This window comes from Mus pahari, chromosome 6 (assembly GCF_900095145.1).
Source record: "Mus pahari chromosome 6, PAHARI_EIJ_v1.1, whole genome shotgun sequence".
NCBI classification, from domain to species: Eukaryota; Metazoa; Chordata; class Mammalia; order Rodentia; family Muridae; genus Mus; species Mus pahari.
The window spans coordinates 91,021,734-91,046,531 of record NC_034595.1 but is presented as its reverse complement, the minus strand read 5'-3'; the positions used below and the strand labels follow the sequence as shown (position 1 = coordinate 91,046,531).

Sequence of the window (24,798 nt, the reverse complement as noted above, 5' to 3'; positions counted from 1 at the left end):
AAGCTTCAGTTTCAGGGAAGGAAAGGTTCATTTAGCTGATGGTTTTGGAGGTTGTGGTGGGAAGGGCATAATGACAGAACAAAGTCCCTCAGCTCATGGCAATCAGACAGAGGGAGGGAGAGGAGAGGGAGGGGGAAGGGAAAGAGCGAGACCTACGTATAGGCTGGTACCACCCACATGTAGGATGGCCCTTCCCCCTAGTTAATCCCCTGGGAACTTCTGACTATGACCCTCACAGACACAGATGGAGGTGTGTCTCTCTAGCCTTCAGATGTGTCTCACTACAGTCTAGCTGAACCTACACACCCTCTTCAAGATTTTTCTGGTCACCTTCCCTCCCAAGGAACTCTCTGCACCTCCAGGAGCATCATGGGTAGGTCTTGGGCACAGGCCTGTCACTGAGGACTTGCTTTCTCCACTCATGTCTCCCAGATGGCTGTGGACCAAGCTCTACCCTCACCAGATCCTGAATGGGACATGAAGGGCTGTGGGTGTGCCACAGTCCTCTCTTGCCTGAGGACTGAAACTGTGACCTTGTCATTCATCAAGCCTTGCCTATCTTAAGGGCCCAGCCTTATCCCAGGACCCCTGACCAATGGAAGCATCCTAGTATCCCTGTGCACTGTCCAAACATCTGGTCCCCTCCCACCAGCAAACGGTCAAGATAAAACATGATCAGTTTGCCCATTTGCCCGCTGCCCGCCCCAGAAGGGAAGCTGTGACTAAGGACCAGCGGGGACAGAACATCCCTGGCATCCCAGCGGCTCAGTAGGCAGAGGCATGACTCACACTCACAAGCTGGAAGCCAGGCTGCACTGCCAATAGTGAGTTTCACTGCCGACAGAGACTGTCTCAGAAAAGGGGGGGGGGTGTAAATAAAACCAAAGAAAAGCAGGCTCGTCCTTGAGGCTCTCCTGCGCCTTGGCCTGCAGCAGGGATTTACAGCTCAGGTAATTTCTCCTTGCTTTATCTGGAGTGCTGGGGTGTGCGGACGTGTGGGGGCCGGTGTGTTTTCCTAGTCATAAAGCCCTCAGTCCCGGGGAATAAATTTGAGGAGACGGTTTTACTGACAGATTTTTTTCCCCCTCTGCTGTGTAATAAAAAAAAAAAAAAAAAAAAAAAAGGAGTGAAATTTGAGATTGGGGCGTTTTAGAAGGAGATTTAAAAAAAAAAAAAAAAGGCTGTACCTGGGGCTGGAGAGATGGTTCAGTGGTTAAGAGCACTGACTGCTCTTCCAGAGGTCCTGAGTTCAATTCCCAGCAACCACATGGTAGCTCACAACCATGTTGTCATGGGATCTGATGCCCTCTTCTGGAGTGTCTGAAAATAGCAACAGAGTACTCATAAAATAAATAAATAAATCTAAAAAACAAAAACTGTCCGTACCTGAAGGCAGGCAAGGTTGGAGCCACGGGGATACTGGAGAGCCTACTGCCATTCTTGTCATTCAAGACGAGGCCAGGGGGCACGGGACAGTTTGGCAACCTTTGCAGCCGGACAGGATAGGCAGGGAGTACCAGGCTCCAGTGTAGGGTTTCAGTTGTGTCTTCAGTGGCAAAGTGGTTAGTTATCATTGAACTGTCTTCCCAGGACACAGGGGTGGGGGCACAGAACACAGATAAGAGGTCTCCCGACTTTGACATGTATATGTGTGTACAGGTACATGTGTTTAGGTATGCATGTATGTGATTATGTGTACATGCATGTTTATATATGTGTACAGTTCATGCACTTGTATACAGGTGCATTTGTGTGTGTACATGTTCACATGTGTGTGTACATGTGGAAGCCAAAGGCCAACTTTGTATCATTCCTCAAGTGCCGTCCATCTTTGGTTTTAAACTGGCACCCCCTGATAGGCTGGACTCACTGACCAGGGAGGCCCCCCATGACCCCTGTCTCTGCCCCTTCAGTGCTGGAATTACAAACACCCAGCTTTTCCCTATGCTCTTGGGATTAAGCTGCCTCCAAACCCCAGTGAGCCACACTGTGTGGAGGAATGCTTTGAGGGGGCCCTCTTCATCAAAAGGGCCAGTTACAGTCTAGGAACCTCGTGTGTTCAGAATATGCCATGTCCCCTGGTAGAGAAGCAGGATCAGAATTGTCTCCCAGGGACTGGAAAAGGTGGCTCAGCAGTTAAGATCACTTGCCACGCTTGCAGAGGACCAGGATTTCGTTCCCAGCACCCACACGGCAGCTCACAACCATCTCTAACCGCAGTTCTAGGGGATTTAATGACCTCTTCTGGCCTCCACGGGCATGACGCACAGACAGACGGGCAAAACACTCATATTCATAAAATAATAAGATATATAAGCAAAATCGTCTCCCAGTTGAGGGTCCTGGTTGAAAAGTAATTTGGTGTGTCTGAGGGACCAAAGCATCCTTGAAGGGTTGGGAAGAGGGCTGTGATTGTAAATTTGTTCTGATTTGCAATTGGCCAAGCTGCTCAGGCCTTCCCACCTCAGACCCTGCATCACCTGGTCCACCGCAGGCCACTCACTGGGTTAAGACAGTCTCAGAAGCATGCTGTGGGTGTCCCACTTCCTGGGAAAGTGTCGATACTCACAGAGGTCTTCTTATTCTTGGTTACTCCTAGTCTATGGGACAGGTAACAGATGTGACACACAGTTGGTGCCCCGTAGGACCTGGCTGGGTTACTCCATCTGGGCGGTTTCTAACTCAGCCTGGGCGCAGATAAGTTCAGAGAGGCCGGTCCTCCCAGTCGGGGGACAGATGTCTGGGGAAGCCACTCTCAGCATCTCCCCATCCCTGACCAACCTCCCTGGTAGCACCCCCTCTCCTGCCTCCACCCGCGGAGCCGCAGGGAGCTAATTCCACTTCTCCAGGCCCAGGCATGAGGCCGCCCCGTCGCAGGCTGTTAGTGCGGAGCCCAGCTGAGCGGTGAGAGGCTGCAAGCTCGCGGTCTATAATAGAGTTGCTGAGACAAGCGGAAAACTGCAGCCGAGTAAACAGATAAATAATTGAAACAGTGACAACTCATACCTTGCTGCTTTGTGGAGTAACGCTTTCATTAGCGGGAGGCAGTGGAGACCAGGCGTGCGCGTCGGGCGGCCGCTGTTGGGAAGCCCCCTACACTTGGGTCTGGCTCTACAACAGCTGCGAACAGTAGGACCCTGTGGCAGCCTGTGCCCCAGCACTGATTTTGCTGCTACCCCCTGAGCCCCTCCACCCCCAGCAGCCCCCACAGCAGGCACTCAGGTGGAATGGGGACCTTGTGGACTCCTTCTGTCCCAAGGGTGTGGCTACAGGAAAACAAAAGCCAGTGCCCCATGCCGAAAGACCCCTGCTGCCCATCCCTGCGTTTGGCCACTCCATTGAACTTGCTTCCGGAAGATCAGGGGAGTTGATAAGCAGAACCCTAATCTGACCCAGGGTGCCCGGTGCCTGTGGGGGAAGGGTACGACTTTGTCCTCGGTTCTTCTCACTTGTTCCAGGCGCTCTGACCAGAGTTCCTTTCACAGAGGCAGCTGAGCTGATCCCTCCTGCTTCTGACCATGGCTCTCAGTCCCTCTCAGCCTGGACAGCCATTGCGCTAGCGCTAGCGGGCTGACTCCTGCACCTCCTGCAGAAGCAGCTTAGGGAACGCCCTTGTGGGAGCTCGCTGCCCTCAGAAAGTGGGCTTCCCTCTCCTCCGGGCTCCCAAGCCTTCCAGGGCCTAACCTATCAGGATATCTCCAGCCTGTAGGATGGCTCAGCCAGCGCTTGTTCCTGAAGCCTGGAGACCTGAGTCTGATCCCTGGAACCCACAGGGGAGAAAGAGAGACGTGACTCTACAGAGTTGTCCTCTGAGCTCCACAGTCACCCCTCACATCATGTGTACATATGTGATAATAATAATTACAATGATAGTAACTATATAATAGCATAATTATAATAATAATAAAATATAATGTATAATTATATGAAAGTTATATGTATAACTATATAATAAATATATTGTGATATAATATATTGTAATATATAGTTGTTGTTATTATTATACTAAAAAGCAGAAATGGTTACAATATAGCTTAGTTGTCTTTCTCTGTGTTGTTTGCACATTGATGGTCCCCTGACCCTCCACTCTCCCTTACTTACTTACTAGCTGGCCTGCTCCCTCTCCTGACTCTGGGACCTGGCCCTGATTCCACAGTTCACTCTACACAGCTCATTCTGGTCGTGCCCACAATTCCGCAGGCCCTGCTAGCCATGTCTGCAAGGCAGCGCCGTCCATCTGTCATGGTGGCAGGATCTCCTGGTGCATGGAAAGACCCAGTGGGGAGAGGCTGCTGGCTCTGCCCCATAGCGGCAGGGCCTCAGAGGGCCTTTCCTCGCAGGGTTTGCAGAACTGAAAGTCCCGTGTTTCTCTGCTCTGAAACCTCAACCGATGCTCTCTCTGACGGCTAGCCCTTGGAGGAAGGGAGCCAGGGTCACTCACACAGTCTTGAGCATGTGAAAGCCTTTGACTCCGGGTGGTACACCCAGGGCTCCACAGTGCACGGGGCTTTGACCAGAGGCAGGAGAGGGAGGAACGGGGAAGGAAAGCTCAGTGGTGAGTGATCTTTGTCTCCTCTGGGGCATGGTAATGAACTCGGCCTCCTGGGGCCAAAGACTGTCATTCTTTCAATTTGTTTGTTTGTTTATATTTGTGTATGTGTATGCGAGTGCCTGTGCGTGTGCGTGCACGCATGTACGTGCCACAGCGCCTGTGGAGGTAGGTCAGAGGACAACTGGCAGGAGTCAATTCTCTTCTTCTTCCATGTACGACCCAGGAATCAAACTCAACTTGTCAGGCTTTGGCTGCAGGCTCCTCCACCTGCTGAGCCATCTCGCCCACCCTAAGGGTTCTTTTTCAAATTCCTCAGCTGTCAGTTGGAGCTTAGATTCAAAGACCAGGGAGGCCTTGCAAAGACTATCAGCCAGGCAGCCTCCATGATCTAAAGGAGGGACCGGGGCATGGAACATCAGAAGCTGCTGGGGGGTGGGGGTGGGGGAGGAATCGTCAGCAGAAGAGGGTAGGGAGGGAAGGGCCAGGGTGAGGCCAGGCCAAGGGCAGCAGTGGCCAGGGCAAGCTGGGCACTCACCCGTGGCTCCTCTGCTCTTTGGCAGGTGACAGATGGCGGCACCATCAAGCAGAAGATCTTCACGTTTGATGCCATGTTCTCCACGAACTACTCGCACATGGAGAATTACCGCAAGAGGGAGGATCTCGTGTACCAGTCCACCGTGAGGTGAGGCCACCGGGGAGGGCGGCTGGCATGTGAGAGGGAGGAGGGCGGGGTGGGGCGCTTTTCCAGCCCCTAGATACTCTTAAACAGTGGCTCCCAAGTGTGGGTCATGACCCTTCCACGGGGTTCACCCATCGGATATCCTGCACAGCAGATATTTATGTTATGACTCGTAACAGTAGCAGAACTATAGGTATGAAGTAGCAATGAAGTAATTTTATGGCTGGGGGTCACCACAGCGTGAGGGACTGTGTTGAAGGGCTGCAGCATTAGGAAGGTTGAGAGCCATGGCTCTGAGGGGTATACCCACCTGCATGAGCTGGGGGCTCTCTACACACGTGGAGCCCAGCCCTGGAGGGAAGAGGCAGAGAGAGGTGAGGCCATGGCTCCTCCTATGATTCTGCAAGGTAGGCTTCACGAATCCCATTGGCAGCTGAGGTCCAGAGAGAGGCAGAGCTGTACCTAAAGTCACACAGCCTAGAATGACAGACCTTGTAGAGGAAGCAGCTCTGCCCAGCCTGGATACATGTTTGATCGTCTTCCAAGATCTCTAAGGTCGCAAAGGTCCCAAGTGCAGAGTCACCTGAACTCTCAGGTCAGGATGGAGTGGGGCGAGCAAAGGCTGCAGAGTCAAGACAGCTCAGCCCCACACTGAGTGCCAGGGCCCCACACTCTGCAGGTGGGTGTTCACAGCCTACACGGTCCCCAAGACTTCTGTTGTGTTTTACTCCTCTGACCCTTTATACACGGTAGTCTCTCCTCCCAGAGGGCCTTCCCCACCTTGTGTCACCCGGTAACCTCCCCTCAGCCTTCAGAACCCTGCTCAGGCAGGACCAGCATGTTAGCAGAACCCATCTCCCTGGGTTGGATGGCTGAGGCTCCCTCACTTCTCATCCTCTTCCAGCAGGGGATCTTATGACCTCTGTGAAGTAGCTTCTTAGTGGTGCTAGGTATGAACACACACACACACACACACACACACACACACACACACACATACACATACACCAACACCACACACATACACACATACATACACACATACATAATATATACACACATATACAATATTTACACACATATACAACACATACTCATATACATACACATACAACATATACACACAAAACATATATACACACATATACATATACATAATATATACACACATACATACACACACAACAATACACATGTATACACACATAACACATATACACATGCAATATACACACCACATACACATATACACAAGCACATACACACAACACATATACACATAAAAAACACACACACATACAACACATATATGTATATGTATATACACATATGCCACACATATACACACATACACACATATGCACACACACACACAGTGCTCTTTCATACTGTGAGGTAGATGCTTTGCCTGGTGCTCTCAGAAGGCAGTGTTACAACAGAACCTGTACTGGGAACAACAGGTGACAGCCTATGTGACACCTTGCATAGTTCCACTTGGTTGGTGGCACAGCTAGGGCATTCCAGTGAGTGTCTGATGTCATGTGGTCTTTAGACACTGAGTCCTGGGCTGGATAAAGCTCCACCCCCTATCTGGGACTTTCACATACCCCCACCTCGGCACTTAGCTCCCATTGCCCGCCAAGGCCTGGTCACAAGTCAGTGCATGACCGAATTTGCCAAAAGAATAAAGTCCTGAAGATGCTCCTTTATGGTTGGCGGTGTTGGTTTGCAAGAGGATACAATCTCAGAATGGGACAGGAAAATTTTTTGTTTTTCAAAGTGTGTCACTAGCTCTGCAGTGAGATCTGACTGGGACCTCCTACCTGCGCAGTGAGGACCAGAAGGTGGCCTTGAGCCCTGATGGCCTCTCCAGGCTCCTCCTCCCAGTCATGGAGCTAGGACCTCAGTCCCAGCAGTTCTGTCCCTGAGCACCTGAGACAGAGTGCGCCCAGAGGAGGCAGGCTGATGCCTCTCTGTATGCACCCCCCCATCTCCCAGGCAGACGCCTCTCTGTACGCNCCCCCCAGGCAGACGCCTCTCTGTACGCACCCCCCCCATCTCCCAGGCAGACGCCTCTCTGTACGCCCCCCCCAGGCAGACGCCTCTCTGTACGCACCCCCATCCCCCAGGCAGATGCCTCTCTGTACGCCCCCCCCCCAGGCAGACGCCTCTCTGTACGCACCCCCCCCATCTCCCAGGCAGACGCCTCTCTGTACGCACCCCCATCCCCCAGGCAGACGCCTCTCTGTACGCACCCCCATCCCCCAGGCAGACACCTCTCTGTACGCCCCCCCCCCCCGCGTCGTCCCCTTTTTCTGAAAAGGAACGAGTGCCAAGGATAAATCAGTTGCCATCAAGATGAGAGCAGAGATAAAAAGCATTTTGGAGAGGAAAATAAGCAATGCCCTGGGAGCCCCAGAGAGTTCTCAGGCAGGGGACTTCCTGGCTTGGAGCCAGGCTTCCTGAAACCCAGTGCCCAGCAGCAACAAATCCCTCCTTTGCAGTCTGCCTCCGGCTACAGGTGTGGCCTCCAGAGGCCTGCCTGGCTTTGATTCCTCAGACCACAAGGAAACCCCACGCCCACCCCACCCCCATGCCCACCCCCCGCCCCACACACCTGCTCCCAGCCGTGCTCACCAGCTTTGAGAAAGCCAGCAGGTGCCTGAAGACCTGGCTTCAAATCCTGGCACAGCCACTTCCTACCCAGTGACCTTGAGCCAGTCCCCCCCCCACACACACACACACACCCAGCCTCCAGAGAGCAGGCTGATTAGACTAATCTTCCTGTAATTCTAGAATGTGGTAGAAATTGATGCCCATTTTCCCCAAGTCAAATGCTGGCTGATCCACTTGGTAGGCAGGTGACCCAGGGTCAGAGTTTCCTCGTCTCCAAACATAATTCTGAGCGGTTCTGAGTGGAGGGTGTTCACCCCTAAGCTTCAAGCAACCCTCTCTCCCCACCTCAAGGCAAACCCCACTTTGTAAGGACCCCCCTGAAAGCCCCTGTGTACACACTTCTTTTTCTTCTGCTGCTCTCTATCTTCAGTTAACCCCTTGAACTTGGAAAAGTAACATTTTTACCACCACCACCCCTTTTTCTGCATTTTATTTTACAGAAGGGGTCACAGTTCAGTAAGGCCAAGGGATGACCCAGCTAAGGGTCTCCCACTGGAATGGCATGAACTTGATCAGACCCCCAAACCACCTACCTCTTCCTACACCAATACCACGGTGCCATCTTTGTTTTACAGTTAATGAAAATAAGGCCCAGAGAGGGTATAGGACTTTCCCAAAGTCACACAGCAGCACGGACTTAAGTCTAGTCCTAGGATTTATGTACCAGGCTCCATGTTCATGCTGGGTTTCTGCACTCTGAGACACCAGGGTATCTTGAGCAGAGGGCACCCCCAGAGAGCAGAGCCACCATATGTAGGGGACACAGGGGCCAGTGAAAGAAAAAGACCTGTGAAATCAAGCAGTGTTGGGAACATCTTCCCGTGCCCAGCCAGTGAAGGAAGAGCCGTGGTGCCAGGCTGCAGGGCCCCATTAGGGCCAGCGGCGGGGCTCCGGGCTCCGCATTTACATATAAATGAAGATATTTACAAATTAATGCATCTCAGCCCAGAGTCCCAGCTCCACAGCTGTTCAGCTGCTTCCTCTTCAGCTGGGAAAGCGGGGTGAGAATGAGGCTGGGAATATTACCAGAAACCGGCAGAGAACAATTTCCTGGGGAGCCTCAAGGAGCCCCAGGGACTCCCCGTGCTTGTCCTCAGCTGGTGGGACACAATCGGCAGAAGCTGGTCGATGACAGGGTGCCTGCCTCCTGCAGGCGCAGGTGTGAGTCCTTGTGATGCAACCTTGGGCTTGGGGCTTTGCCCATTCAGTGTGTGAGAGACTCAGTGTAGTGGGGAAGGGACTGGCTGGGAGTGAAGGATTCCCTCCTTAGATAGGAGAAGAGAGTGGGCGGGGCCTTAACTAGAGACCAGGGTAAAGCAAGGAGCTGTAAAGAGCTGTGTGTGTGCGTGTGTGTGTGTGTGTGTGTGTGTGTGTGTGTGTGTGTGTGTGTTCGCGTGAGACTTGTGTGGTGAGATGGCTCAGGGGACGACACAACTACTTGGATGACATAGTTTTATGTTTAAGGATGACTCTCTCATGTGCAGTTTCCTGACACACCAGGGCAAGCAGGCCAGGCCAGAACTGGCCAGTGCACGGGTTTGGCCAGGCTTAGTTTGAGCTTTTATCCAAGCAATTTCCAGTGTGCAATCTCTACCTTGCAAATCCAAGCCATGTAAATAAGGGCCATGCAAACAGGGACCATGCAAATCAGGGCACTCCTGATCAAGGGTGGGTCGCAGGGAATAGGGCCTGTGTGTCACAGAAGACATCCAAGTGGAGAACTAGTGCACGGAGGGTGGGGCAGGAAAGCAGGGGTCACTCCAAGAAGCAGGCAGAGCAAGCACAAAGCCTCAGAGGTGAGAAGGGCTGCCTGGGGCGGAGCATGGCCAGGGCAGAGGATATAACAAAGTAGCAATTTACCCTCAGCGCCCGGGGAGCCACAGAGAGCAGCGGCCCACCATGACCCGCATTTGAAAGTTCACTGGTTCCCGAGTGAAAGCAGCAGGATCCCTGGAGGACGCTGCAGCCTGATACCGGAGTCCCACAAACATTGGGTAGCACACATCCTCTCACCCACGGAGACTGACTGACTGTTTGAGCACACCATGAGCTGAGCATACAGCCGTATATGATAGCAGAAAGCAGGGTGGGGGTGGGGCATTGGTGGGTAGACACTGAAGGAAGTGACTGTCCCCAGTGGCTCTGACGTGTACACTAGAAATCGGATACCATGGAGTCCCGACCAGGCATTAATACCTGTCCGTCCCTCCCCATTGTTTCACCAGACAGCAAGGTCCCCCGGGGGTCAGTCCCCCCTCCCCACCTCAGCACCCCCGGAGTCTGTCTGACATTTTGAGAGAGACAGTATGTGGGTGGGTTCTAGAAAGAGGGGAAGTGGAGCCCAAACAGATATATAGCTAACCATTGCAACGGTGAAGCCAGAGCTGTCTGAGGACTTGCTCAGCCACATGCCAAGGTGACTCAGCTGGTGGGGCTGAGGAGAGGGTGGCCACAGTAGCATTGAAAGTGGATCTAAAATCAAAAGTGGTTTTGAGACAAAGCAGGTATGGCTGGCGGGCGGGAGAACTGGAGCTCTGAGTGGAGGATGTTCAGTGGAGGTGGGAAGGTGCCCAGAGAGAGACAAGGCCACTCCGAGTAGACAGACAATGGTCCTTACAGAAGCCCTTTGGAATCATCTCGAATGAAAACACACTTCTGGGTTTTAAATAGACACATTACCGGTTCAGTCCAAAGAGCCGGGCATCCGTGGTCCATTGAGAGCTTGCGTGTCTTTCCCTGATGGCATGCGTTCCTGAGCTGCTCGGATGTTTGTCTCGCTGTGGGTACAAAGAAAATGCCGTCTCAGCCTTGATAATTTGGAAGCCTGAATTCTTGGTCCCTTAGTCCTCTGGTATCTATTATAAGTCATGCATCCAGTTTCTCCAAAATATATGTAATGGGAACTGCTTGCCCGTGAGACTCTCTGTAAGCACACATTAAGCACCTACTATGTGTAGAGCTTGCTGGGTATTAGGATAAACTCAGGCTCAGTCTCTCTGGAGATGACCACCCAAGATCCTGCATACCCAGTTATAGGCCCGTCATGACCTAGATCCCAACCTAGATCCTTGAGAAATCTGGATAGGAATGATGTAGTGAGAACAACGTTGTGCCCCTTCAAGTATGTCAGTCATAATAGTTGATGTCTATTTTAATCATAATCAGAAAACCCCCAGCCTCCAGCCTCTGAGCCCTTGTGGTCCCTATGGCAAAATCCAGTTTTAGAACGGAGATGCAGTTCTCTTTCTGGCCACTAGGGGAGCTGTCAGTGACTTGCCCTTTTGCATTCCCTGAGCCAAAGCTGGCCGCGACTAGGGTGGGGACATGGTCTGCTTGGAACTTGCTGAAAAAAATGTGAATTCCAGAAACCTACCAGGGCCAAATTTGATTCAAGCCTGGAGTTAAGCCAGGGAACCAGGAAGTCGGGCTTTAAAGTGATGCTGGCAGCGAGACTTAAGGAGCCCACTGCCACACCACCTACCTGCTCCTCCTAAGGGCCACTTGGTGCCAAAAAAATCTGTGGACGTGGGCTGGAGACGTGGCTCAGTGGCTAAGAACACTGCCTGCTCTTTTAGAGGAGCAGATTTGGTTTCCAGCGCCTGCATCAGGACGCTCACAACCACCTGTAACTCTAGTTCTGGGGCTGGGGGAGGGGGGAGGGGGGAGGACCTGGGATCTGATGTCTTCCTCGGGACTCCATGGGCATCTGCAGTCAAGCATGACTTGGGCTGTTCCTCCGCACCCACCAAAAGTTTTAATACAACCTCCTTTCCTCCCTCACTCCACCCATCCCCCAAAGTGGACGCTTGCCATCCCTTCCCCGACATTGGCCTTCTGTGGCTTTTCCAAATGTCTTTATCTCTCCTCCTCTTAGGACCCCCGAAGCTGACCAGGGTGTTTCTGTCTTTATCCTGAACACACACATTCACATTCACATATATGTGCATGCATGCATGCATAGGCACACATACATACACACATGTGCACACTTGCATGGGCAACCCATTCACTTCTGGCTTGGAGCCCATCCATAGCCCCAACATCTCTATGGCTATAGAGCGCCTGTCTGTTTCCATGGTTAACAGGAGGACCAGGATACTTCTTCATTGTATTGTGGGAGAGTAGAAGCATTTTTGAGGCAGGAAAACGAGTGTGCTTGCTGAGCTCAAGTTGCTATTAGGCAGCCTCAACCACCCACTTTCCCCGGGGAGACCACTGAGTTTACAAACCACCGTCATGGATAGAGAGGACAGGAGGGGCAGAACACACTTTGAAGCTGTCTGCTGCCCTCTGGTGAAGCTCTGGGGTGTTACAAGTAGGGGGCTCGCTTGCGCTGCCCGCCCCCATCTCCAAAGATAGATTCCTAAGGGTGGGCAGGCACCCTCTGCCCACTGCTGTCGCCAGGGCCTCAGTGCCCTGCGCAGCAGTTTAGTGAAGGGTTGTTAGGCTAATGAGCTGGTAGCTACTGCTCTTCAGCAATCAGCCTGTCTTTGGTTTGCACTATCTGATTAAACCCAGCATTCGCTGTGTGATACAGCCCTCAGGCCCCCTTCACAAGGCTCCAGCTGAGGACCAAGTGACTTAGCTCCCTGGCAGCCTGTCCCGAGCTGATAGATGGAGACTAACGGGCAGCCCAATTTCTCCTCTGGGGGGTGTTACACCTCTAACCAGGAGCCTCCCAGGGACAGCATTGCCCCAAAGCTGCCAGGAACCACCAGGCTGGATGAGTGGTGGGAACGTGGCCTTGATTCCTGCTGGGAACCTCTGCCTCATTATTCATCGTTTAAGAAAAGCTTCCTTGCTAACTGCAGCACAGGGAGACAGGAGAACAAGGCAATTGGGGTTCTTTCCCTGAAGTGGACAATCCTAGCACTCTACTGATAACAGTGGAGAGCGAGAAGTGACTGGGCTCTGTTGGCTCTGCTAGGTAGCAGCTGAGCAGGCAGTGTGTGTTCCAGAGTGGCCAGAGGGTGGAGACTCAGTCTCCCTGCTGAGTGGGGAGCCAGGGGAGGCTGAGAGGCCAGCCAGGTGTTGCAGAACCGTGAGAATCTTCCAGTGAGATGCAGCTTCTGCACCATGCCCAAGATTCTAGGACCCCACCCACTGCCCAGACAGAGCAGCACCGCTGGTCCACGGGCCAAACGGACACACCAGGGAGGCTGAGAGAGGAGGATGGTTGAGGATCTGAGACCAAGCTGAGCTAGAGTGAAAAGAAATGAAAATTTGTGAGTTCTGATCCATTATATAAGCCAGAGGGGTAGGGACCTGGGCATCAGGTCCGTATGGGCCCAAGTTGATTTCAACCAGCAGACAGAGTGAAGACAATGGCCCAGAGCATGCTGGGACATGGGAAATCTGGCCCAGAGCATGCTGGGACATGGGAAATCTCGAATTGTGCTCTAAGGGTGGGGAGGAGCCCCTGAAGAAATTTCATTGTAGCTCAACTCCCCCTGAAAGGTAAGGGGTCACCGTGGAGGTGATGGGGAGGGAACTGGAACCGGGAGGACACTGAACCCTGAAGGACTGGAGCCGAGGATGTGAGGAGAGAGGCTCAGCTGACTGCCAGGGCCTCACTGCAGCACAGAGAGAGACCGGGGTCAGACTCTTCCCTGAATTGGGAACTGGCGAGGTGCGGGCCACACACAGTGTGGACCCCCATAAGTGGAGAGACGAAGCAGGCCACTGGAAACACGGGTCAAGGAGAAGTCGCTAGAATCGCTGACACATAGATGTGATTTACAGCCACTGTCCCCTCTTGACTCTCAGGACCGCCAGAAGCCTTCAGTGTCATCCAGGCCAGCCCTTTCATTCTCTGGATGGGAAGCCAAGGCCCAGAGACTGAGGGTCGCTTCTCTGTGATCACACAGCAAGTAGGCAGCAGAGTCAAAAACTCAATCTTCAGTGGCCCAAGGCTGGTGTCGCCAGGCCCAGACTCGGGGATAGAATTGCTGACATGGAAAATAATTTATCTACCTACAGTAAGAAACACATGGACACACACGCGCACACACACACACACACACACACACACACACACACACACACACACGCAGACTTTTTACTTGTAAGTAAAACACCAGTAATAGGTTGCCAGCTTTACTACTAATTATATAACCATTTTATTGCTGGTATTAAAAAAAAAAAAAACCTGAAGGCTGAAACTGTCTTGGAAAGGCCTAATTTAGTAAACAGCTCAGAACAAAGTCTTTGTCACGCAGGTGTTGCCGCACATTAGAAGGGGCGCTGGGTGATTCAGACCTCCTCCTTAATATGTTACCCATGGCCTAATAACATTTCCCAGGTCTGAGAGAAGCTCTGTTGCCATGGAAGGTAATTGTGTTTGTGGTGGTGATGAGTGTTGAGGTGGCTGATGGAACTAGGAGGGGTGGCACAGACAGACAAATGGACAGACAGGAAGATGGATGAACTGGTGAGTGCATGGATGGATGGATGGATGGATGGATGGATGGATGGATGGATTGGTGATTGTATGTATATATGTGTGCAGGCATGTATGTATGTATTATGTGTAGATGTATAGATAATTGTATGTATGTATGTCTGGATGGATGGGTGGGTGGGTGGATGATTTATATGAGTGTATATATGTAAGTATGTGTGAATAAATGGATGGACAGATGATTTGTATGTATGTATACATGCATGATTGAGTGTATGGACAGATGGTTGGATGGACAGATGGATGGATGCATGGATAATTTGGTGGATGACCAACAGCATTGACTGATGGACAAGTAGATAGAAGGATAAAACAATGGATGGATAGATGGATAGATGGGCAATTAATGACTAGAAATCTGGGTAGTTATGTAGACATATGGATGGATGGACAGGTAGACACGTGTAGGTAGGTAGCTAGGTGGTCATGGATGGGGAAGTTGAGGAAAAACTCACCCCAGGCATCCATTATAGAGACAAGGGCCTGAGGATGGTGAGCCTTGAATCAAGCTGGTGTCATTGCCTCGATTTGCAAGTGATACCTTGAGCGGAGACCACACAAGGCTGAAGAACTCAGCCATCCTTCAGTTGACAGAAGGAAAACAGAGAACCAGAGAGGCCAAGTGACCTGTGATGGAGCTGGACCGCAGGCCAGGCTTTCCAATGCCTGGGCAAGGGCTGTGGGTTTCTTTGCAGTTCTCTCCCGGGGCATCATGGTCCCTCGTGTGCAGCACCCTTCCATGTCCACTGGCATCCAGAGAGGCTTCCTAAAGGGACATCATGTCATGCACCCGCTCCTACAGCCCTGCAAGGGGCCCCACACAAGCTGGGCACTGAGCCCAGCTTCTATCAAATCCTCCTGTCTGTCCCACCCCCCTGGCTGTCCCTTCCCTGCCTCCTCACCAAAGGTTCCACTCACCCAGGCCTTCTTGTCAGGTTTGTAGTCAGCCCAGGACATTTGCTCCAGCTCTCCCATCCCAGCCTCATTTCAGAACCAAACCACCTTGGCAGAGATGGCCACCTGGGCTCCCTGGCCATCCACAAGCAGTGGCAGCCATGACCCCGCCCCCCCCCTGGTGGCTGGGGTGGGTTGCTGGTCTCCTCTGAGGCCGCTGCTCTCTGATTTACCAGATCTTTTCTTTTGACCTTAACAGGGCACATGCTTTGTGAACCATGATTTGTTCCCTCTGGCTCCCTTCTGCCAGACTTCCAGAGAGACAGCAGGTAGCACTTCCCCATCCAGAGACTGAGAGCTACCTCATTCACAAATAAGAACCCTGATAGAGAGCCTGGCCAGCCCGATTTACATGGGACCTGGGCTGGTAACGGAGCAGCTGCAGCCTACCACGCAGCTCATCTGAGCTTCGGTTTCCACTCACCCGATTCCCAAATGAAGGGCGCCTCACTACCCTGCATGGTCGAGGGAGGTGGGAAGCAGACAGGCTCCTCCACCGGCGGCTGCTGGTCGCTGCTCGCAGCCTTTCCTGGAGCCAGAGGCTTATACTCGGGAGGCTGGGTAAATATTGTGGGCTGTGGGTACTTTCGGAAGGTGAGCCCAGTTGACTGATGGTCTTGCCTCCCCTCCTACGTGGCCATGCCTGTGCACCTGCCTCTTTTTCTTCCCTACTAGGCGATCTTGTGCTTCAAGGGGAGCCAGGGACCAAATCCAAACATTGATCCAGCCCCACTTAAGACATCTGAGGGTTCTGATTGAACATCTCTGCCACATCACGCCATGCTTGGGAGCCATGCTGGTCCCCAAGTCCACAGCCTGGGGTAGCAGAGCCATGGCAATGTGTTAGGATGTTGGGGGCGTGCCCTACACCGTTCACAGTTCACAAGGTCACGAATATTCCCGTATGTCGTAGCAAAACAGGCCCTGCTCCTCCGGCCTCTGTCATGGGTCAAAAATATGAAGCTCACGGAGGTTGTGGGACTTGCCCGAGGTCACCCAGATAGCAAGTGACCGAGGAGAGGCAAACTCTCCAGCAGAGCCCAGACGGCAGCCACTGTGCTGTCAGTGCTAAGTGACTGTTGGCGATGTTGGCCATGCAGGGCCCCAAGGCCCCTGGGCTGTGGTATGGGTGGTGGGCAGGTTCTGTGGTGAGGCTGGGGGAGGGGAGTGGGGGGAGAAGGGAGGCAAGGCAGGCTCCCACATCTGCTGGGGGGCTGGATGAATTCTTATCTTGCAAATGCCCCTCCCGGCCTCTGGCAAGCAGGCCTGTGGGGAAGACAACACAGCTGTGGTTTTTTGTTTTTGTTTTTTTTGTTGTTTTTTTTTTACAGTGCGTTTTGTGCCTTACCTGCATGGTCTGTGTTCTGTGTGGGATAAATTGGATGTCATAAAATGTAACAGGAAGGGAGGGAGAAGCCAGTGAGTGACAGATGTGTGCGCCTGCAGAATGAGCCCCCCAACCAACCCTCCCACTGAGGGGGCCTTTCATCCCCCTCCACCCACCCACCCACTGTAGTTTTTGTCTGCGTTGGCCTTGTGCCCATTTGGCCCTGCAAAGCTCAGCCCTGGAGAAGGGCGGGGAGAGGGAAGGGGCACGAATTAAAGGTTCTTCTGGTTCTGTGAATAGAAGGGCAACCTGGGTACTCCTCGTGGCCCTCCCTCCAAAGGGCAGCACCCACAGATCCACTCCCATTCCCAGCTGGCCAGGGGCTCTCTCCAGGCATGAAGCTGGGTGGCAGGTGGCTGGCTGGTAAGGCCCGCTAAGCAGTGGCCAGGCTGGTCTTCAGAGCCCCACCCCCACCCCGCTCTGAGTAAGCACTGACCCAGATATCCACATGGCTCCTTGCTTCGGTCCCTCCTGGTCACTGTTCTGACATCTCCTCTCAGCAAAAGACCTTCTCCCCTGACCACCTTGTCTAAAACAGCAATCTGGACCAGGGAGATGGCTTGGTTGGTCAAATACTGGAGGGACATACTCCTTAAGGACCTGAATTTGATCCCAGGACCCACATAAGAAGCCAAACAGGGCAGTACATGTCTGTTATCCTCTCCCGGGAAGGGAGAGGCAGGGAGTTTCCTGGGGCTTTCTGGTCACCCTATCTAGCCTAAGCTGTGAGCTCCAAGTTCAGCGAGACCCGTGGTGTGTGTGTGTGTGTGTGTGTGTGTGTGTGTGTGTGTGGTGTGTGGTGTGTGTGAGTGATCACCTCTGCGTTGCTCTCAGTTTCCCCATAACCCTCTGCTCACTGACCTGATATGGCAGGAGCTTCCTCAATGGCTCATTCTCTGTTGCCTTATATACTAGAAACAGATCCTTTCATTCACCGCTCTCTCTGAGCCATCCTTAACTTCCAGAAGCCTGCCTGGGGCTGTCAGTGCGGTGATTGCAGTGAATGGGGTGAATCTAATATGGGGTAGCAGCAGCTGGGGGCCCTCAGGGGCCGTGGGCAGGAGACTGACAGACTGACATGTGCGGTGCTGGTGAAGCAGGAACTGGCCACTCTGTAGCTGTGCGCTGTTCTGAACCCTTCCAGCTGAGGCCGGCCACGCCATCCCCACTGCAAGCTCAGAAGGAAGCTGCTTTGAGGTTGGGCGTGCGGCTCAGTTGGAAGAAGGTTCACCTGGCAAGGATGAGAGACCCTGCCCTCCATACCCTCTATGTAAACAGGGCAGGCAGGGTGGGACAGAGCCTGCAATCCAGTGCATGGGATGTGGACATAGGAGGCTTAGCAATTCAAGGCTATCCTTGGCTATTTATCACATTTGAGGTCAACCTAGGCTACATGAGACCGTGTCTCAGAAAAAAAAAAAAAAAAAAGAAAAGAAAAGAAAAGAAAGAAAGGATAGAGAAGAAGAGAAGAGAAGAGAAGAGAAGAGAAGAGAAGAGAAGAGAAGAGAAGAGAAGAGAAGAGAAGAGAAGAGAAAAGAAAAGAGGCAGACTTAGTAGCACACAGCCTAGGAATCGAACACTTGCCACGCCTGTTCCTATGACCTGCGACTCCCAATTTGCTGCCTCTTAGAGCTAAAGCCTCCCCTGAACCCACTGAACTTTGAAGCCTCTACTTATCCCTAGCAACGACCTCTGTGATTCCATCAGCCACCTGGGCAGTCCATCAGCATCATGCCTGCAAAGTCCCTCTCGCCATTGGAGGTGACACATTCAGACATGAGCATCTCTGAGGGGACGGTCCCACACAGCTGTGGGCATCACTGCAGCACCAGGTCTCGGTGTCTGCAGTCGCTGTCTCTGTGAAAGGTGACTTCACTGGGAATGGGGGACAGGGTGTTTCCCTCTTCCCTTGGCAACCCTGGATCCTCTGACAGGGTCTGGTGCAGCCCGAAAGCCCCTTGGCACCTCTGGGGCGGGAGTTCACTAACCTACCCACGTGCTCCACCAAAGCCAGTTTGGATCCATGCAGTCCTCACCCTGCTGAAGATGCTGTGTGGGGCCAGAGGGAAGCTTCCCCCGGTGAGGGAAACTGAGGCAGGAGAGGGAGGAGAGGTCAAATCTGAGAGACAACGCTCACAACAACTGGATCTTCCCACAACACCCTTCACAAGGGTCCCTCCCAGGCCCCAGTTGTACAACTATGTGGTAAAACCAAAACATGCTTATGACAAGAGGTGGCACAGCATAGTCACTCTGAAGCCCCAATCTCTGATTTACCACTGACTGCTTTGGAACCCTGGCAAGTCACCGACTCTCAGAATCTCAGTTTTCTCTGCCTCCAAAAGTGGAGCCGGTGATGGTGGTGCCTATCTACAGGGGGCCTGTCAGGCAGAAATGAGACAGGCAGTGTCCACGGCTGGCCCAAGGCACATGGAGAAAAACGCTGTCCGGGGAAGCGGTATGTGAGCCACCAGCCTTCAGGGAATACTGACCCTTGCTGACCGTGGGTCAGGAATGGTTCTGGGCTCCAGGGAGACAACCGTAGCAATGCAGCTACCCAGGGCTCCTCTTCCCCACAAGGGTGGAGCTTACCACGGCTTCCATTTTATAGAAGGGAAAACCAAGGCCTGAAGTTGCCAGGTATCTGCCTGAAAATCCAAGAAGCCCGTGTGCACAGCCAACCCTCCCTCTCAGCCACAATGCTCTGAGTCCTCCTCACTCTACCCCGCTACTCAGAGCCCTGGAACCTTGCCCTGGATCTTTCTGGAAAACTTGGACGCGCTTCCTAAGCAGGGGTATCTTCTCCTCCTGACGGCCATCTAGGGACGACGTGAAAATTTGGCTTTGATCAAATTAGGCCCGCATTGTGGCGTAACTTTCTCCATTCACTGCAAAGCTAATAAACTAATAAATTAGACAAATGAAAATATCCCTGGCCCGGGCCACACACTAAAGCATCAACCGTAATTGCTTTCACCGGCCGGGGCCAATTTCTCAAATTTTGCCTTGGCCACCTTTCCCCAGCTCACTGTGTCCCTAATAAGGCATAGCTCACTCTATAAACAATTCAATTGACTCACTTACTTTAAATACAGTAGAGCTGAAAAGCACCCAGGAACCCACTCTGGGGCATTTGCATCCTTGAGAGGGGAGTCCATCCAGGGTTTGCAAAACCAACGATCTCTAGTGTGAGTCAACCCAGCCCAGTCCGGTTGTTCCTTCTTAGCCAGAGTGCACTCATTGTTTAAGGATCTTGTAGGCTGTCCACATAGGTAAAGACAGTACAAATTTTGGGCGGTGCTTGTCCCTGGAGCTGTGTGGGGCCCTGTGCTGTGACTTCCGTGGGCATCCATTTAAGGTTCTGACACAGGGAGCATGCATGGGTCCTTTTCTGATGAGCCCCGCTTTGCAAGAGAGAAGAGTGGACCAGACCAAATGGCTTGCCTAGGGTTATAGAGCAGGACTCCGCAGAACAAAGGCCTTGGATAGGATTCAGTCTCCGCAGCTGATGTGCCTTGTCTCTTGCACTGTCCGTGTAGATGACTGACATTTCCTGCCTGGTAAACAACTGGGGACCCTGACTGCTAGGAGACCTATGCCTTGAGCTTACTGGAGGGAGGTGTTCATAGCCTTGTGGAGAGGGCTGGGCAAGCAGGACTGTAGTGTGCTCAGGGGCAGGTGCCTGGTGAAGATAACTGTACGACCCCCCAGAGTCTGCCATGATCATCTTGGCTCGGCTGGAGAAGGTGAGGGAGGGACAAGGACACCGTGCATTAGCCAGAGATCATAGTTGGTGTGAATGAGGGAGCTGAGGCTGGATAAGGAAAAAACAGTCTTCCAGCTATAATGTATGGCAGAGGTGTAGGCCAAGCCGGGTTCTCAGGGATCCCTGTCTGCTGTGAAGTGGGGGTGAGGACGGGGGGGGGGGATCCCAGACATAGACAGCATTTATCTTCTCTCCCACCTACTACCAGGGTGTCACCAGTCACCCTGTGGAGACCTGGGAGCTGTCATCTGAGAGTCTCTCATCTTGGAATCTCTGTCCTCATGGCCCTTCCTCCCTAAGCTTTGCCTGACTGTCCAGCTGCTGAGGGCTTCCTCTGGGCAAACCCGCCATGTCTGTCACACTGATGATTTAACATGGGTTTAGGTGGCTCCTTCCATCCCCGCCTGCAGCACTAGCAAGCAAATCCACTGGGACAGGGAGCAGGGCTTCACTGTCACTGTTTTCCTGGTCAATACCCTGGGAACCAGGAAGTGACACATGTAAACTAAGTGGTGTTGTTACATGGAGGGAAGAAGATGGATGGATGGATGGATGGATGGATGGATGGATGGATGGATGGATGGATGGACAAAAAGATGGGTAGATAGATAGATGTAGGAATAGTAGCTTGGATATGGATGGGTGGATGGACAGATGGATGGACAGACAAATGGATGAATGAGCGAATGAATGAATGGGTAGTAAATGGATGTATGTGGATGAATGAATGGACAGATGGTGGATGGCTGGGTGGATGGATGGACAGATGAATGGTGGGTGGATGGGTAGGTGGATGGATGGATGGTGGATGGATGGTGGATGAATGGATAGATGGATAGACAGATGGACAGACAAGTGGATAAATGGATGGATGGACAGATGGGTAGATGATAGGCAGATGGTGAATAGATAGATGAATAGTTGCTGCATGGCTAGATGGACAAATAAATTGCTAAATAAAACATAAGTAGGTAGATAGGTAGATGGATAAAATAGATGAATGGATAGATAACAAATAGAAGGTGAATGAATGAATGAACGAATGAATAATGGATGATGAATAGGTGGGTAGATGGACAAACAGGTAGATTAACGCATGGATGGACTGAGAGATAATTCATGGATAGTGATGAATGGATGGATGGATGAGTGGATGGATGGATGATGGACAGATAAACAAAGAGTTAATGGATGGTACACAGTGGATGGATAGTGAATGAGTGGTGACTAATGGATGAATAGATGAATGATGGATGGATGGGTAGACATGAATAGATAGTGAATGATAAATGGATGAATGGTGAATAGATTAAAAATAGTGGATGGATGGATGATGGACAGATAAACAAAGAGTTAATGGATGGTACACAGTGGATGGATAGTGAATGAGTGGTGACTAATGGATGAATAGATGAATGATGGATGGATGGGTAGACATGAATAGATAGTGAATGATAAATGGATGAATGGTGAATAGATTAAAAATAGTGGATGGATGGATGATGGATGGATGGGTGTATGGATGCATGGGTGGGTAGATGGGTGGGTGAATGGGTAGATGGGTAGATGGATGGATGAATGGATAGGTGGATGGATGGGTGGATGGATAGATGGGTGGGTGGATCGTTGGATGATAAATGGACTGCTACACTGGATGCTAAGACCCCAAGTGGAAACCTCATCCCACAGCTGGCATAGCAAAGTCACTCCCTTTTCATGAGGTTAGAGCCCAGGCGTGCTCTAACTCGGGGTTCCGGCTTCTCTCCTGTTCTCTTTCTGGAAAGCAGAGCCTTTGATGGGAAACCAGGACCCAAAGCTAACCCCAAACCAATTGGGGTTGTCAGCCATGCCAGTCACTGAGTCTGGGCTCTGCCAGGCAAGATGCCAACCAGCAAGGCCAGGCCCTGGTGACCTTGGCCCTGTCAAAGCATAGCTGTCCCCTGGCCTCTCCTTCCTGGCATGGGCTAGACAGCCCATGAGCTCCAGAGCTGAAGACTGGGGGAGGAACATCTCCTTTCGACAGGAGTAATCACCCCAAGCTTTCCAGAATCCACAGCTGCCCTGGCCTGGCCCTGCTCGGAGCCCCAGAGGGTGTTCCTCCTGCGTGACCTATCTCAGCCCCTTCCATCTCCAGCACAGGCGTGGACAGTTGTCTCCAACATATATCAGCCCCTGCCCCTCTCCCTACAGTCCGGTCCCCGAGGTCACCGCTGTCCCTGGTTCTCATCCACAGTCGCTCTCCGGGTTGCTGGGAAAAGTCTGATTTCATTTACTTCATGTTTTGGGGAGAGGCAATCATTCTTTGGGTGTGCTATGGATCATGCAACTTGTACCTCAGTTTCCCCAACTGCCAAGTCACCCTAAGGTCCCTCTGGAGCTACACAGAAAGTATGGCACCATTCCCTGTGCCCACCCTAGTTCTAGGTATGGGGCGAAGTAAAGTAGCTTGTAGACTGTCCTTAAAGGACAGGGACTGCCCTTTATACAAGGCTGATTGGCATCACTTTCCACCAATCCCAGGGGATTTTGCATCTAGTGCCTGCTCATCAGGGTCGGGGATTAACCATCCCACAAATCAAGCTCTTGGAACCCATACAGTCTCAAGTAAGCTGTGGCTGGTATTGTCCATGCCAATTCCTCCAGGGGCTATGACTAGGGAAAGAACCTTCTAGTCTTTCTCGCCTGTTCTCTCCTGTGCAGACAACAGAGAACCTAACTTTACAAGTTAGGTTGAACCAGCTGTCCATGGTCACAGCGCCCCCTAGTGGTAGGGGCTTCAGGAATGATCACACCGTCCTCTAGTGGCGGAGGCTTGACGGTGAATTCCGGGGCAGGAACAAAGGCCATTAGTTTCAACCCTGTTCTGGAAACTGCTGAGCTCTCAGAATCTGGATCACCATATGTCAATAGCAGCATCTGCCTGAGTTCCCGCTGAGCATCCGGGTCCCAGGACCTACTGCCCTTCCACCTCTGGCATGAATCCACATCCTCCCCAGGCCTCTCAAGGACTCACCAGGCAGAGCCAGCAGCTGGACTGTACATGAACCCTAACATAGGCAAGGAGCGAGAAGACGCCGCATGCCCGTGTTGACCCTGGGCAGCGGCTCTCCATAACTTGTATCCTCCTGTTATTTTGCTTAACGCTCTCAGTATCACTTAGGGAAGTTACCATGATGGCACCAGCTTTCAGATGGGGAAACAGAGGCACAGAGTGATAGAGAAACTTTCTCCAAGTCAGAACGCGGAGGAATAAGGTTCAAAGCCAGGCCGCTGCTCCAGCATCCATGGTCTGGTCCTTGGGTCTGGGTACTGCACAGCAGGGGTAACCTTGACAACAAAAGCCTTGCCTCGTGCTGGCAGTGGGAGTGTTGAATAGACCTTACATGATCCAGGATCGTGGGCGGCACCACTCCCTGGTGCTGGCTTTTTGTTGGGTCAGCTGGGATGTAAATGGTGTTGCCTTAAGGATGAGGGGAAGACCCAGCCAGGCCTTCCTCCCAAGCTCCTCATCCTCACCTTCCCAACACTCCCACACAGCACGTCTCCCACTCTGGCACGCAACAGACAAGATGGCAGGGGCTTTGGATGAGTGTCGTGTCCACTAGCACACAGCAGCCCTCTGGCCGCTGTTCACCTCTGCAGCCTTGTCTCTGCTGGTGAGGTGGGCCTATGCATGTGTGTGTACATATGTGTGCAGATGTGTGTGTGTGTGTGTGTGTGTGTGTGTGTGTGTGTGAAAGTGTGTGAAAGTGTGCTTGGTCAGGTGAGGCTTTCTGTCTTGGCTTTGGGGATAATCCAAGCGACTCCCCCAATACTGTGAGCCCACTGGGACATACAGTGGGAGCTAGGGGGCTGCTCCCAGTTCTGCCGGCGCCACCTTAGCACCCATCCCCCCTGGTTCTGCCTCTCTCACCCTTTCGGAAGCTCCTGTGAGTCCCTCTCTCCCCAGCCTGGAGCTTGAAGGTCAGTCTACAAGTTCCTGTGACTCACATTGATTATTTCTGTTTAATTGAATCAATAACAAACTCTGGAAGATCGAGCGATTTCGCCTGGAAATCTGTATGTGTTGGGTTTCTGTGAGCAGAGGCTAAGCAGGGAGCTTTTGCTTTAGTAGTTATTTCCAAATTATAGTCATCGAACATGTAAACGGAGGCTTTAAATCAAAGAATGTCCTCTTCGTTCCTCATGGTCCACAGCACTGTATCATAGAATGAGTTTGAGAATATATAGGAAGGAAGGAAGAGAGGAAGCGGGGATGGAGGAAGGAAGGAAGGAAGGAAGGAAGGAAGGAAGGAAGGAAGAAAGAGAGGGAGGGAGGGAGGGA

General features: G+C 52.2%; 1 protein-coding gene across 1 annotated transcript in view; it reads left to right on the top strand.

Moving 5' to 3' along the window:
* Igsf21 (immunoglobin superfamily member 21) overlaps positions 1–24,798 on the top strand; it is a 221,181-nt gene that overhangs the window by 135,179 nt on the left and 61,204 nt on the right. The window contains exon 3 of the mRNA XM_021200502.1: positions 5,113–5,234. Coding sequence (XP_021056161.1) covers positions 5,113–5,234 — 122 coding nt within the window. The remainder of the gene's footprint in view (positions 1–5,112; positions 5,235–24,798) is intronic.